Genomic DNA, 15,000 nt, shown 5'->3' with positions numbered 1-15,000 from the left:
AATGTAATTTTTTTACAGTGTTTGGACAACTAATTGAATGTTGGGTCGGTGTACTTGTTGCTGCATGAACCTTTGTTTCTCTTTTCACCAACTTGGAAGCATTTTCAGCCGTTTACTGTCTTCAGCTATACCCCGTGTGTTTCTGTGCCTTTGATCAAAGTGTGTTCTCCATTATTCTGTACAATGAATATTTTTTCTCCTTCTCAGTTTTGTTTCCACTCCTGCAAATACAATAGACATCGCCCCTCAGTCTGTCCAAGGGCCTATCATGGTAAGTGGAACTAACAATCACCTTTTAACCGTCATTCCGTTGTTCATAAATTGTCTTTTTACTTTGAATGGTTTCGTAGCTTATTTGAGGTACCTGTGTATATTTTTTCTTCGCAGCAAGGGCTAATCTTAAGTTGGTTTACATACTAGCGTGGGATTTGAAACGATTTCTTGTCTAACATGAGTTTGTCGCTTTTCAATACCTTGATCGCATTGAAATCATTTATTCGTCACGTTTTCCATCATTTCAAGTGAATCTAGGATCAGCCAAACAATTTTCTTATCGACTTGATGCGAGTTACAACAAGAACTTGGAAACGTTCACCCAACTTTTTCATGTTCCCTCTTAATTCTTCTCGGTAATCCGTCGCCAAAAAAAAAAAACAGTTATAAATAGTCTGTGCATTAAAAAGCGCCCTTTGCATGTTCTCCGCTGTGTTCAAAAAAATAACAGTTTTACTAAGATAACAGCCAGTGGTAATAAAAGCTAATACCGCCGGTGCAATTCCAGCAGATATTGAAGCAAAATAAGTAAAAGTAAAGGGGACATTCACGTTCCCCTACCGTACTCCTTATAGACCATTTCCGAGGTCACGTCTGCCTCTTCTTCAAAGCGAGTCCAAGTGCGAACTTATTGTGATGATAATTTGTTCTACAGGTACTTTTCATATGAATGAAAACTCATGAAAACGTCGCACCTAGACTCGCTTTTAAGAGGAGACATCGATATTTGCAATGTACATGTAATGTTAGGTGGCAGCTATAGAGCGTCTGTAAAACTTATGTGATTTTTATTTTGCCGTAGGTTGTTCTGATTGTACCATTCGTAAATTTGTTGGTTTGTTTGTTTGTTTGTTTTTTAATTCGTGAATTTGTTCTCTAATCTCTGTCCTCCTGTTCTTTAATTACAGGATAGCAGTGTGTTATCCTCTCTTGGAGAACTGTTGACTTTAGTTAAGTCTCAACAGCAAGATATCCAAGAACTCCGTCAGCAGCTTAACTTGTTACAGGTGGCACAACAACAGAGCATGACAACAATTGCTCATGAAGTTCAAAATGTTGACGAGAGATTGTCCGGACGGCTGGAGAACAGTCTGGCTGAATTTTCTAGGGAGGAATGTATCCTATGTTAGAAGTTTCATTTGACGTGTGATAATAAAACAATGGGCCTTATTTTAAGTCGTTTGGCAATTGATAGTTACAGAAGCAAAAGGTAAAGCACAGGAAAAATTACTCCTTGCCTCTGATTGAATGCCGTGGCTAGACATTCTAAAGACATCACTTCGTTTAGTGGTGCTGGAGCGGTTTTCAATTGAGTGTCGAAAGTAATTAGCAAATTACTTGGTTTTACATTACTTCACTCATTGATTGGTTCAAAGTTCTCGCGCCACGTTTTGAACCAATCAGAAGTAAAAACAAAAACAATCGTGGCTCGCGCGTGCACATTTTCCCGCGCTTTGTGTCGGCTACGTGTAATTACTTCGAGTTTTTATTGGTTTACTGGATTGTTTCCGTTCTTTTTGATTGGCCAAAGTAATTACTTTGGTTTTGGTTTTACGACACTCATTTGAAAACCGCTCTATGCTGGAGTAATAGTACGACAACTTTCGATACTATGATTGACAACTGTTCTGCTGTGTGATTTCCGTAATGTGTGACGAACAGTTTTGCTTCCTTAGAAGGAAACGACCAAAGAGGATCCCTCTTACGCTACATGCTCAGGAATGCAGCAACAGGAATTTAATATTGGAAACTGCTATCATCGATATCTACACGTGCAGGGTATTGGCTTCCGACGAGCGTGGTTCTGTTTCTTCCTTGTGTATTGTAATACTCGTTAAGGAGTTGTTCATTATAGCATAACTTATAATTTGACAAAGTTCAAGCCTTTTTTTCTTAACCAGCTCTTCAGCTCAACGTTTGGATAAAGCATTTCGCGAGAAACATTCGGCGGATAAGAAGCGGCACGAGCAGCTCCAGAGCACCTTGTCACAAACTCTGACCACCACCCTGTCAGGCAAACTTGATAAGGCAGTGAAAGCTGAAGTAAAGAATGCTGTGGTACCATCTGTACAGAAAGTATTGAGCTCTTTACAGGAACAGCTCAACAATACACTGGCACAGGTAACTAGCCGCAAAATAGTTATTTATCGGCGCACATTGTGGGCAATTTTGTAACGCACAAGATGCCCATTCCACACCTATCCAGATATTTTTGAGAACGGAGACTTTTTTCACAGTTTTTGCCTTCCGTCCACACGTAAACGGTGTATTCGGTCACCGAAAATGGCCTCCAGAGTGAAGACTTTTGAAAACGTGGACGGACGAAAACGGAGGTTTTCGAATGCGATGATGTCATCGCTCGAGTCCAGTCATTCTCGTTCTTTGGAAATGAAAGTGACGGTTTCTAGACAAGTTGTGTCTTTACTTCTTCAGCTTCTTTCAAGTTTAATAGTTTGCATGCAGTTGAATTTTAACGTTCTTACATCTTTAAGCTGAGTATTTAACAAAGCTATTAAAAATAGCAAGGATGCTTTCCTCGTCCGCTTTGACAATAATGGCTGTAAAACGGTTAAACAGAAGGCCAACTACGCCACGAAGATTTCGGGTTAGGCCTGGACGAACGAGTGCGTGGTAGGATAATTTTGTGAAGCGGATTGTTGTACCAGAAAAATGGAGGGAGTATATTTGAGTAAATAATGCGTCCGCCGTGCTCTTGATCGTAGATGTACGGCATTTGTTCGCTGATTTCGACATGTTAGAAGATGTGAACAACACTAAACATGAACACTGATCAACACCAAACGAAAAATTGGCGCTGAATTGCTGCGTGCGGGCTCATAAATTGCCAGCTTTGTGCATCGTTGTAGCGTTGTCGTGTGTTTGACGGGTGATTACGATTTGAATACGCAAGGTGTGGACGCATATAACGCAAAAGGGGCTATATCACGTTATTTTAGGGTGTTTAGGGAAAATCTTTAGTTAACCACGAGTTTAATGTTTCATTCTACTTTTTGGGCACTTTGGTTGTTATGAAATTACATCATTTTGCGTGACATAACCCCTTTAACAGAACACACCCGTCGTCCTTTTAAAGTAAACAAAAACATAATTTTTGACCAGGGAAGAAAACCAGAGTACCCGGAGATAAACCCTCGATTCAGATTGAGTTCGACTCTAACTCAGCCTGTAACTGTCGCAGACGATGGAGGCATGGTTCATGACCAATGGTCACTTACTGTAACTTTCACCACAACTGTGGTGGGGGTCGCACAACAGAGCAAGGCTCCAATTAAGTGGGCCCTTTTTACCCTCCCAACCATGATATACCACAGAAGACAGACCACAACACCGGGAACTACATGCCCTACTCTTTACGACAAGTGTGCGGGTTCTTTTACGTCCCACAGCATTATGAACATTGAAGGGTTGTGAGACGGGACCTCCGTCTTATCGTCCTTATCCGAGAAAACTAGAGAGTCTAACCATTTGCAGATTTAATTACAAAGGCAGCACTTTCTCCTCAGTTATTTAAAGACCCTGAGTGTTTGTCCGGCCGGAGTTGAACTCACGACCTCCCGCGTGACAGCCCGGTGCTCAACCAACTGAGCCACCGGTGCGCGTTAGAGCTCTTGCGTGACTCCCCAAGTTGACAGTTTTCCAGGAGTAAAGGTTCTCTGCATACTAGGAATTTGTCTTGGTTACGCAGCCATGATCTCTACGGGACCTTTTCTCGAAAGGCCCATAAACGTTTTGGGCCCGGAAAGCCAGTTGTGAAGCTGTGATCTGCGTATCTTAGAAAGCTGGTCTTTGAGCAAATTTACCAGACTCGAAAGAACAACAAAGTTGCAAAGTTTTCTGCCTCAAAACCGTCGGGGTTTGAAGATAGAGAGGGACGTGGGATTCCCGAAATAGGTGCGAAACGTTTCGGGATTAGGGTTAGACGCAATATTGGAAGAGTGTGGGATAGGTCTGGTCCGGGGGACAAAACGACGGGGTTCCCACCCCGTCGTTTTGTCACCTGGCCTAGACCTATCCCACGCTCTTCCAGTATGGCGTCTGATATATGTGTCGTGGCGACAACAACATCTACCGCCTGCAAGCAGGCTAAGAGGCTCTCGAGAAACGGCCCCAGCTTCTTGTAATTCATTTCATATTCTTTTGGCAGAAATTGACAGCTACAGATGCCGTTTTGAAGGAAAGTATTAGTAAACTGGTGAAGAGCAAGGTAAGATTTTTCTGTTCATTATTTGCTGTGAAAAACGTTAATGGCAATAACACACGTTTTGATAAATTGTTCAACTGTAATTTCTTTCATTGTGTAAATGGGTTGAATTCTAAAATTCCTGTAATTTGGGTATTTCCGGAAGTTTTGATTTCGCTTAGCAAGCAAGAGTCTGAATTGATGTCTGACTTGATTATGAAATGTTGCTCAAGATGCTTGGTAATGGTTATTTTTTGAAATAGCACCTGATCACTAATTGCCTTAACCGTTTAAAAAAATACCCATTGTATAGTAAATTTTCGAAATTTTGCAGTTTTGTGAAAGGTTACTTGGGTAGGCTAGCTTATGATTACATTTCATAAAAGTTAATGATATACACACCAATACTCCTCAAACGTTTGTACTGCTGGATTTCTGTGTGACCTTCTTGTGAAGTATTGCGTGATGAGTAGCACTATCAGCTCACATGGTGTATTTACCTCGTTTTGGTGGGGGTTTTTGAGTGGTCGAGAAAACCACGTGAGCAAATGCTTTGTTTTAATTGGTGGAGAGGACATTGTCCATCGTGATGGCTCTACACCCTTTTCTGTGTCTTTCTGAAGGTACCGTGGAAGCATTGTATTTCTGGTCACCTGGGATTAGTCTTTATTTGGAGTTGTTTTGTGTTCTGTCTTTTGTTTCTTTTGTTTGACGTAATCTCTGCTCTGGTACATGCAGAAGGAACCCCATTTTTACTAAAGAGGGTATCTTGCATCCCACGTACAGTGCACGAGATATCCACCTTGAGGGATCAGATCGTACAGGTTCGTTTGGGCTGCTTAATACCACTTCCATCCACTTCCCTTCAGCTGCCGAACGTAGGGAATCTGCGCTTTTAAGTGATTGGGATTTTTGTGACATGTGGCCGCCATCTAATCCACATACGTGCACACTCCCCTGGGCATCTCTTCTTAATTTCTTCTCCACCAATCAGATCCCAGCTGTTTGGTCATTGGTTTTCTCGAAGCCTTCACCAAAACGAGGCAAACATGGCTATGTGAGTTTATAGTACAACATTGACGTGACGGTTTCAGTTGAGTGTCAAATATTCAGGATTGCTTACCCTCTCGAACACCTGCGTGACAGGATTAGTTGCGTGGATATGATTTTTCTCTCTCTCCGCCTCACAATTGGAAGACATTATCCCTGGGAAAGGTATTTATGCTATATTTTGAACAAGAGAGGCCTGGGTAAAGTTGCGGGCTAACTGTTAGCTAAGTGGTATCAGTCTTATTGGTTGTCATGGTATAGAGCGTTTTCACTAACGTGACGGCTAGAATGGATGCTAATTTAAAAAAAACAAAAGAAACGATTTGCATAAAAATAGAGTTCAATTCCCAGAGGATTAGTTTGGAACACCATCATGGCCGCCGTTTCTTTGTTTTGGAACACCAACATGGCTGCCGTGACGTCATGTGAAACGCTCTATTTTAAAGCGGATTAGCCTAAGTCATGCTTACAGTAACTAGTCTTTGGTTGACAAAATAAAAAGCTCAACGTCAGTCGTTTTATGATTTTACTAAATAGTGTTTTCTCCCTCGTAACTAGTAGGCAAACAAAAAAAATGATTTATGAAAAATAGAATTCAATTCCCAGAGGATGTGTTTGGCACACCAACGTGGCCGCCCTTTTGGAAGCTCGTCATGGTCGCGGCGAAGTCGTGTGAAAACGCCTTATGAGTATGAAGCACCCAGAGCCCTACATATCCAATTGTTATTTCTGTAACAGGGTGTGGTGGATGCCATAGGCGGTGCAGCATCAAGTGCTCTGCAGGGTCCCATCCAGGTGACTTACCGTGAAGCATTCCAGCGCGAAATACTGCCATCATTTGAGAGAGCTTGCCAGAGTATGTTTCAACAAATCAATGACTCGTTTAATAAAGGAACACAGCAATGTAAGTCAAAGCATTTGTTTTAACGTTTCCGAAATCGTAAAATTAGAGAGCGTTGTCAAGAAACAATCATTCAAACGTACGCAGCAATTTTCGTCCGCCACAGTCACGATTGTTGTTCTTGTCTTGCACAGTTTGGAGAAAGACTTGTGAGTCTGCGTAATTCACGTTTGTTTTTCGATCCTCGGAGTGGTCCATATTTAGCGCCTGCTAACTGAAGGTGCTGAGATGGTCAAACAGTTCAATATTTTGTTTTGAGTGAAAATAACCTTTGGGTGGGTGGAATGGTTGAGCTTTAAAGAGAGAAACAGCGAGAGAGAGAGAGAGCGCGCAAATAAAGTATCAAGAGCAACGCTATTTATAGGCTCTATCTCCCACGGAAGTCAATTTACTTTTTTCAGCTCAGTAGATACTAACACATTTTCACCTTTTTCTCCCTCCTGAGGGACGAAATTACTAAGGACGTTGAGATCTTTGACGGTGATGTCAACGTCGGTGTAATGCAAAATTGAAGACCATCTTTTAATTTTTTTTTTTTTTTTTTTTTTTTGGGGGGGGGGGTGGGGGGGGGGGAATTATTCCAGGTCACTGATTTAACTCTTACAAGCTAGCCTAACCACCCTCAACTTCGTTTGGGGGAACAGTCCTCAAGCAACAACAACATCAAAAATATATTTTTCGTCGTTTTATTGAGGTTGTTTTCCATACAAATCGAGATTCGGTAAACTTTCCTGGCAGATTTCCAGAGAACTGGAAAGAAATGTACAAAAGGTCAAAACCCCGCGATATTTGTTGCTATGTTTTCGTGGTGTTCGCTGTGAGAGATCTTAAGGTCCCTATCCAGCTCATAGCGGACTAATTTTGATCGTGTTACTGCCAGTTATTTTCCCGTTTCATCATCATACATCGAGCAACGTCTAATGATTAGCTGTATACCTGAGGAATACATAATGTAACATCCGTGGTTAGAATATACTTATCAACTCTAAATTTCTCTCGAAGATCTTCATCAGGTAACTGCTGCGTTGGATAGTCGTAGAAAAGACGAGAAAGAGTCTCTTGCCCCGGTAATACAGCAGCTTGAGGCTCAGACCAAATCATTCCAAGCAATAACTGAGAGAATGTCTTCAAACATCTTGGCTGATTTTGAAGTTATGCTACAGAAACAGTTGTCGTCGTCTGTGGAAGGGTATGCTTTTCCTTTACTTTTTGTTGTTTTCTTTATTTTACAAGGATATCATGTTAACCATTCACAACTTTCGCAAATATGGCCATCGGAATGTGCGTCACTAGGTGGCTTGAACAAAAGCAGACCATAACATCGGGAACACCATGCCCTTCTCTCTGCAGACATTGTGTGTGTTCTTTACTGTCCCACAGTGTCATTTACAGAAAAAGGTTGTGACACGAGGCTTACGGTTAAGAATTCAGTTGTTCAAAATCTGCAGTTAAATGATTGAATTTTGCCCAACAAAAGGGACTCAACAATGTAGTTTGAGTCAAAATTGGAGGCTAAGATCTTGTGGAAACTTTCTTGGCAATCAGCAAATAACCTGCAGTTTCCAACTTTGAACAACTGAGCTCTTTTTGTCTGACTGGAATAGAAAATCAAACAATTTACCGATGTTAAAGCAAAGACCTTTCCCTCAGTTATTCTGAGAACCTGCATTAGCCGAGTGTGAATACAATGTTAATTTAAATCTGTTATTTTACATATTTTGCACTATTCCCAGTTCGCTATTTTCACATTGCCCATGATACACTTTATTTTGCCCCCGCAAATTTTGCCTAAACCATTGTTTCAAATTCTCCTAGGACACTGCATATTCCCGAGAACATTTGAAAACAATGTCTTATGCAAAATTGGGCGGGCAAACAAAGTGTATTTTGGGGAATGTGAAAATAGCGAATGGAGTCAGACCTTTGTGGCCAGTGAGTGTGTTGGGACAGACCCATCTACACCCCTTTCCATCGCCTTAGTTTGCAACTGGGATTGCTCTTCCTAATCACTTTTATCACAGGAAACTAATTCAGTAAATTTACGGTAATCTTTATTAGTCTTCGTGAAGAAATCTTCTCAAGGCTGTTGTCAGAGGTGTTAACATCCGTTCAAGACTCAGTTCAAAAGGAAATGGGATTAGGTTTGGAGGGCTTACGCCAACAGCTCAGTGAAATGATAACCTCCTCTGCTCAAAGCCCCATCCGACAGGCTCCTGATCTGGAACAAACGCGGGTAGGGACTTAAACTATGCAATATCTAGGTGATAGTTGTGGCAAGAGTGTTGAAGTGCTTGCCTTCAACAAGTGTTACTCGATTGCGATTCCAGACTCAGCAAAATCGTATGTTTGTTCTCTTTTCGGTTCCAACATAGGAAGTTTTGACTATAAGCTAGGGAATAGGAACAAGTGAATTTTGATTCTTGTCGAAAGTGATTAATAAATTTTCTTTGCGGTTCAGTGGGTAGTGTAATTCCATTCCCTCCTCTTTCTCCCTTTCCATAGGTGGTGGTTACAAAGCTGCTTGAATCTGGACAAGTTGGCGAGGCGTTCCAGGAGGTGAATGTCCAAAACTGTTGTGTTACTTGTGCCTTTTGGTGGTGCCAGGAGTCAGAACTGGTGCGACTCGCTATCTTCCATAATGGCGTCAGGATAATAATTTTCTTGGGTTTTTTTTTCATATGCTAATACGCCATTCTAGACTCGGTCGATGCGAAGCATGTTTCTTCCAGATTGTGGGCAGTAGCTCTAATTAACTTAAAAAACTAAAGATTGATACGTAAGCCGCCATTTATGACACAAACGTGCGGGTAAACCACAGATAAAGCTATTACTAGATATAACTATTACTACTTTTCAAAATAAATATCCCAGAGAGACCTTCAGTCTCCGTCTGGCGGGAGTTCAGCGTTCCAGTGGTAGGTTCCCGCTCAACCAAGTAATTGCACTTGTCTGGCCATTACTAGAAGATGAGGACAATAAACTGAGTGAATCAACTGGCACGGTTTTGAAATGCCCCTTGAGAGGTGAAAGAAAAAAAGCTATTGGCCTTGAACTTTTGTTAGTGTGTTCTGCATTGTTTTTCAGGCCTTGACGGCATCGGATCTGAATATGGTGATGTATGTGTGTGCCAATGTGGATGCTGACAGTGTCTTTTCTCAGACACCATGTCCGTTATCGCAACCGGTCCTCCTTTCTCTCATACAACAACTGTCAGTGGATCTCACTGTTGATACCGAGCTCAAGCATAAGTAAGCCGTCGTTTATTATTAACATTTGCAACTTGAATAGTTGCGGGCACAAATTGCCCCCCTGTGGGTCCCAACGACTCTCGTATATCCCCTCTCCTCAAGAGGGTCAGTCAAAATACAATGCTGGACCACTAGCCTTACCCCTCCTTCCCCACCCCTCCCAATCTTTGCATAGTTTGACAGAAGTTTTCATTTTTTGGTGATGTCCCGATCATTACGCCAATGATCTTTGCAGTACAGCAGCTTATCTGATTTTGATACATGTAATCGACGGAGAGTATAGAGTCCTTGCTTTCCTCGTTTATATGTACATACGTTGAGTACACTTCTAAGTAGCTGGTAAGCTAACTCAAGGGCGGGAGGCTTTAAGATGTTTCAAGCACAAGTTACAATTTTCAACAGCAATAAACAATTAAAACAGTAGGTAACTACGTAAATAACGTAGACTAAAGCCTCAGAGGACTTGATAGTCGCTTGAGATGAGATGGTAACAGTAAGCTTTATGAGAAACAATGCTCAGCCCACTGTAACGGTTTGGTGCGCAAAAACACCAAGATATGGGTGCGACTATGTAACGTGCTCAAAATGATAATTAAGTGAATTACAAACGTCTTGGTGAGTGACTGTTTAGGGTGACATTGATTGAAGTTTCGAACGACAACCTGAACGGAAGTCATCTTCAGAGTCAAGTGACTGATCACTTTACTCGGAAGATGACTTCCGCTCATGGTGTCGAAACGTCAGTCAATGTCATCTTAAACAGTCCTTCCCAGGACTACACTCTCGGACGATCGTACTTCACTTAAGTATGATAAAACGCCTGGTTTCAAACCATTTACGATTCTCAGAATGGTCCCATCTTTGCTTGGAAGGAAAGTTTTGAGAAACTACGCATGTTCGTTGTAGATGAGGCCTTGCAATTAGTAGTTAAAGCTTAGCAGCCAGGTTTTCGACGAGTTGTGGTTTATGGGATCCTGCTCGATTACGGGGGCATTGATGAAAAAGATGGAGAGAATAAATTACTCTCCGGTTCTTCCTACCTCTCCCCCTCCCACCCCTCCCCCCCTCCCGTTCTTCAACTGCCTCTCGTAGCACGTAGCGTTTTTATTTTTAAAAAGGACTTCTCGAAAACGTCCGTAAAAATAAGCCATATGTTATTGGGTAATTAGTATTTTTTTTTATAGATTTAAAAGGGAAAATTTGTTATTGACTGGGTCAATGTAAATTAGTCGTCACGTTAAAACAAAAAGTAAGCTCTGGAGTTTTCATAACTGAAAGCCCTTAACAATAGGGAAGCCGTGAAACGTCTAAAATGTAGGGCGATTAAGGCATCAGTTTTCAGAATTATCATGGGTTAATATAACAAGTCGTTCCACGAAACGTGTATTGCCCAGAAATGAAATTAGTTTAAGTGGGGTAGAATGCGGAGAGAAAATAAAGAAAATAATTGCAACTTGCAAAACAATTGTCAAACACTTATCGCAACTTGTCATGTTTTTGGTTAGTGAATCAATGTTACGCTTTTGTGACGTTCTGGATTCGTTCGTCGTCGTCGTTCATAATGAAAGCTGTTGATGACCTATCCGTTGTTTACCCCACAGGTATATTGAGGAAGCACTAATGGCATTGGACTCCCGCGATGACGTAACAAGAGAACATATGCCTGGTGTGTTAGAAGTACTGTGTCAGCAGCTTCAGTCTGCTATCCAAGAAGCCTCGGGTCCAAGACAACGATCCCTAAAGATGCTACAAATGGCTGCCAGATCTCTCCTAAGATAACCTCAAGTTGACATCTGACAACTGAACTGCAGGTGTGGAGACGGAAAGCAAGTGGTCAAACGAGCGGACGACTCAGTTGCGGATATTAAAAATATCAAATAGGCTAACAAAATTAAGCCTCCCACTTGAAAGAGATGCAAAGCATTATGAAGTTTTAGCAAGATTGGAATAACAAGGTGATGCGTTAACTTGATCACACAAGAAAGCTCGTTGGAAATTGGTGACACGTCTCCTGGAACCCTTAGCCGGGAGCGTACAACTTTTGTATATTTTTGTCGGTGTTTTTGTCGACCCCAGGTATTTTAAGGTCGATTTTCTTGTGAAATGAGACGCAGAAGAGCCAAATTTTGCGTGATTTATTGTTACCCTAATTAAGAATTGGAGAGAGGTTCCTATGACAATTTTCAATAGTTTACACGTGTTTCAAGCAAAGACACTCAAATATGGTTAAAATCAATGTTTGTTCTCTCGGGTGGGAAGCTTAATTAATCAAACTATTTTTTATACTTGTTTCTAGTCAACCGCTGAATTTCGACATCTGGCAAATAAGTAACAACGTCCTTTCATGGACTTTCCTAGCGAAAGGAGAAGTCATGGGAAAAGTTAATCAATTAGACGTTCTATTGGGGGCTCTTGTTTCCCTTCTGAAACAAAGGCTTCAAATTTGAGTCGATTGATCTCATTCACTTGTACATTTCGTTTTCACACTCTTTTTAACGAACCAAACGAAAGATCAAATTCCTGAGTATCGGACGTCACGTGATCAGTATTGGGAAAACGAAACGGACTCGCGAAAGAAATCTACTGACTCAAGGACAACCAGCATGATATGAACAAGGCTAAATTGAGAAGGGATACGATATACACAGTCACTATTCAGTTAGATCAGTTGTAGACAGTTGTCTCGTTCCTGGACGACTTTCCAATCCATCTTGAGCCACTGGGAACCCAACTAATGAAAACGGTGGCAAAAGAGCGAGGGAAGGGAGTTATTTACAGTTGGTGCCGTCTTTCAGGTGACTTCGGTCTCCTAAGTAGTCGTTTTTCCCTCGTCTCTACAACTGCATTTGACCAATTTATAAATTGCACCTTCACTCAACAAAAAGATAACGTTAAATCGTAGGAAAGAATGTTATTGCCCTATTCTATACAAAGAACTTATTTATTGTAACAAAAGGGCAACCCTAATACGTCGTAGTTATTCAATATGGCAGCGCCCTGGAAATCTGAGAGTAAACTCATGCAATTCTTAAATGTTTTTTTCCTGACGCCTCAGACCCTTTTTGGAAGATCTTCGAACAAATTTGATAGTAAACATTATTTCCTTCGGTTTAAATTTAATCTTTTGTTGGAGTGGGTGTTCTTTTATGTTCTTAAAGACTATTCTCTCTCGAGATTGAGCCTTTGTGGCTTGTTGTATTTCTTTTCTCTCTTATTTTGACCGGTGCTGTATATGCCATTTATGAGTTGTGTTCATCTCAAACTCGGCAAGAGACAACGCCAAAAACACATTTTGAACGTGTTTGCGTTTAATCTTATGATTGAACTGTTCATGTTTCGTCGTCCATAAATTGGATGAAATTCTGCCTTCTTTTGTGAGTTGATTGTTTCGGTTTACTGCATGTAAGTAATTTAATTCGACTACAGTGGAACCACCATATCAAGGCTTTGACAAACGTTTCTGGCTCATTGGAGCCGCTTATTCACCGCCAGTAGCTAGTGGGCGTTGCTATAACTTAAGACCACGGAGTCGTTCCAACCAAACTTTACGATTTACTTAACGATGACCTTACTTCAAACAATACGGTTCATCTCTAGAAGCCTTCTCAGATCAAAGCTACGTGAACTATGTGCTCTAGGCAACCCTGATGGAAAAGTAACGAAGCGAATACGAGGTCAAGAGAGGGGTTCGACTGTAGGTCGTTCTTTGTTACACCCATTCCAAATATCGGTAATTAGAAGGGATGGTCGGTGGCAACATAGTTAATAGAAGGGACTGGTTTTGAAGCTCGGCAAACATCAAAGGAGATGCCAAGATTTAGGTTGGAAGGTCCACGACCGTGCACAATCTTTTGTTTTGCGCTTATACACTATGCATGAATTACGTAACCAACACGTTTCTATTGGTTAGTTCCTCAGTGCGAGGTAAATAACTATTGTGTTTTGTGCACGGTCAAGGCCAAAACAGAGAACAATAACCTACAACATAGACATTTGTCGGGTTTCATAACCATTCCTCTCTATTAACTATGGTGGCAAAAATCAAAGGAATGCTTTCCATGTCAAATAAAGATAGCAGAACTGAAATGGGATTTGCAGTGCTATCATGGCAGTCAGGGATACCCCTTTTTTTCAGTTTCCCAAATTTACGATCCGTATCCAGGACATGCGACTTCTCGGACACTCGAGGTTTTGAACTTCTTTGAAACTCAAGTGATAATTCGCCAAGCACGTGCCACAGTTACTATGCCATCATGTGAACTGTAGTATGGTTTTGAGGCACGTGGTGGAGGTAAACACTCCAGGACCAATATACAAACGACCATTGGAGGCATTGCGGTCCAATGGTTAGCACGCTTGCGTTGAGATCCGGAGCTCCCGGGTTCAAGACCCGTTCTGACCACTGGTTGAAATTGTTCCTGGTAGTCCCTGGTTCAACTTCTTGGCCGCACTTGTAAATAGCTATCTCGCTTACCCTCGGCCAGTTGGGATTTTTTGTTGTTGTTGTTCTGTCGCTTTGGGGATTGTATTTTATTGGCCCTGAAAAGCCCCAATAGGGAGTGGTCAATTAAGTGTGTATTTTACCTCGACACTATACTTTTGTCACTCAAAGGGGATTATTTATATGTTGTAAACTATGTTTGAATTTTTAAGTGTCTAACACTTCAACAAACTTTTCCACTGTACTTATTCTCCTAAATTGTCCTAAGTATATTTTGTTCGTACAACTTTTTTATTGAAAGCTCACTTTTCTATTTGCTTTGAAAGCCTCTTTGGCTGCAGCAGAAAACGGGAAATATAGTGCACCAGCACATCGACACACAAAGTCATGCTTTGATATTCCAAAGTTTCAATGGATTTTGCCAGTCCTACGATTCTTTTTCTAGTAGGGAGCGTTAAGAAACTATTACCGGTATGGTACTTAACGACAACCCTGCGAAACAATTGTATTATTGCTTAAACCAGGATAAAAAAATGATAATCCTGCTGCACTTGCAGCACACATTTTTGCACCTTTCATTAGTTGTGGCTACACACCCCTTGGGTTTGGGGACTTCTGGAGAGTAAATGGCTTGCGTTTGGTTCAGCTCAGGTTTCATGTTACCCATGGGGATGCGGTTACACAGTAAAAGACTCCCCTCAGGGTAAAATAATAGGGTATAATTAATAGAATTAGGGATCTTCGTGTATTAGCTACGTTCTGCTTTTTGATTGGGCAAGCCAAATTTTGTTCTTTTTTATGTATCCTAATAACCCTAAGGCAGTTCCGGTCTAGGGAAAGCGGTTACACACTAAAGCGTCCTTGCCCTTGGGCAAACGCTATTTAC

General features: G+C 41.3%; 1 protein-coding gene across 1 annotated transcript in view; it reads left to right on the top strand.

The window, feature by feature from the left end:
* The window catches only part of LOC138019278 (enhancer of mRNA-decapping protein 4-like), a 38,081-nt gene extending 25,030 nt beyond the window's left edge, over window positions 1-13,051 (top strand). The window contains exons 17-26 of the mRNA XM_068866009.1: window positions 208-271; window positions 1,182-1,389; window positions 2,183-2,394; window positions 4,439-4,498; window positions 6,263-6,428; window positions 7,428-7,614; window positions 8,484-8,658; window positions 8,928-8,981; window positions 9,510-9,673; window positions 11,275-13,051. Of these exons, the coding sequence (XP_068722110.1) occupies window positions 208-271; window positions 1,182-1,389; window positions 2,183-2,394; window positions 4,439-4,498; window positions 6,263-6,428; window positions 7,428-7,614; window positions 8,484-8,658; window positions 8,928-8,981; window positions 9,510-9,673; window positions 11,275-11,452 (1,468 nt within the window). The 3' untranslated portion in view covers window positions 11,453-13,051. The remainder of the gene's footprint in view (window positions 1-207; window positions 272-1,181; window positions 1,390-2,182; window positions 2,395-4,438; window positions 4,499-6,262; window positions 6,429-7,427; window positions 7,615-8,483; window positions 8,659-8,927; window positions 8,982-9,509; window positions 9,674-11,274) is intronic.
* Window positions 13,052-15,000: the final 1,949 nt, after the last annotated feature.

Source organism: Montipora capricornis, chromosome 10 (genome assembly GCF_036669925.1).
Source record: "Montipora capricornis isolate CH-2021 chromosome 10, ASM3666992v2, whole genome shotgun sequence".
Classification (NCBI taxonomy): domain Eukaryota; kingdom Metazoa; phylum Cnidaria; class Anthozoa; order Scleractinia; family Acroporidae; genus Montipora; species Montipora capricornis.
Note: the sequence above shows the minus strand (reverse complement) of the source record. Positions and strands in the feature narration are given on the sequence as shown.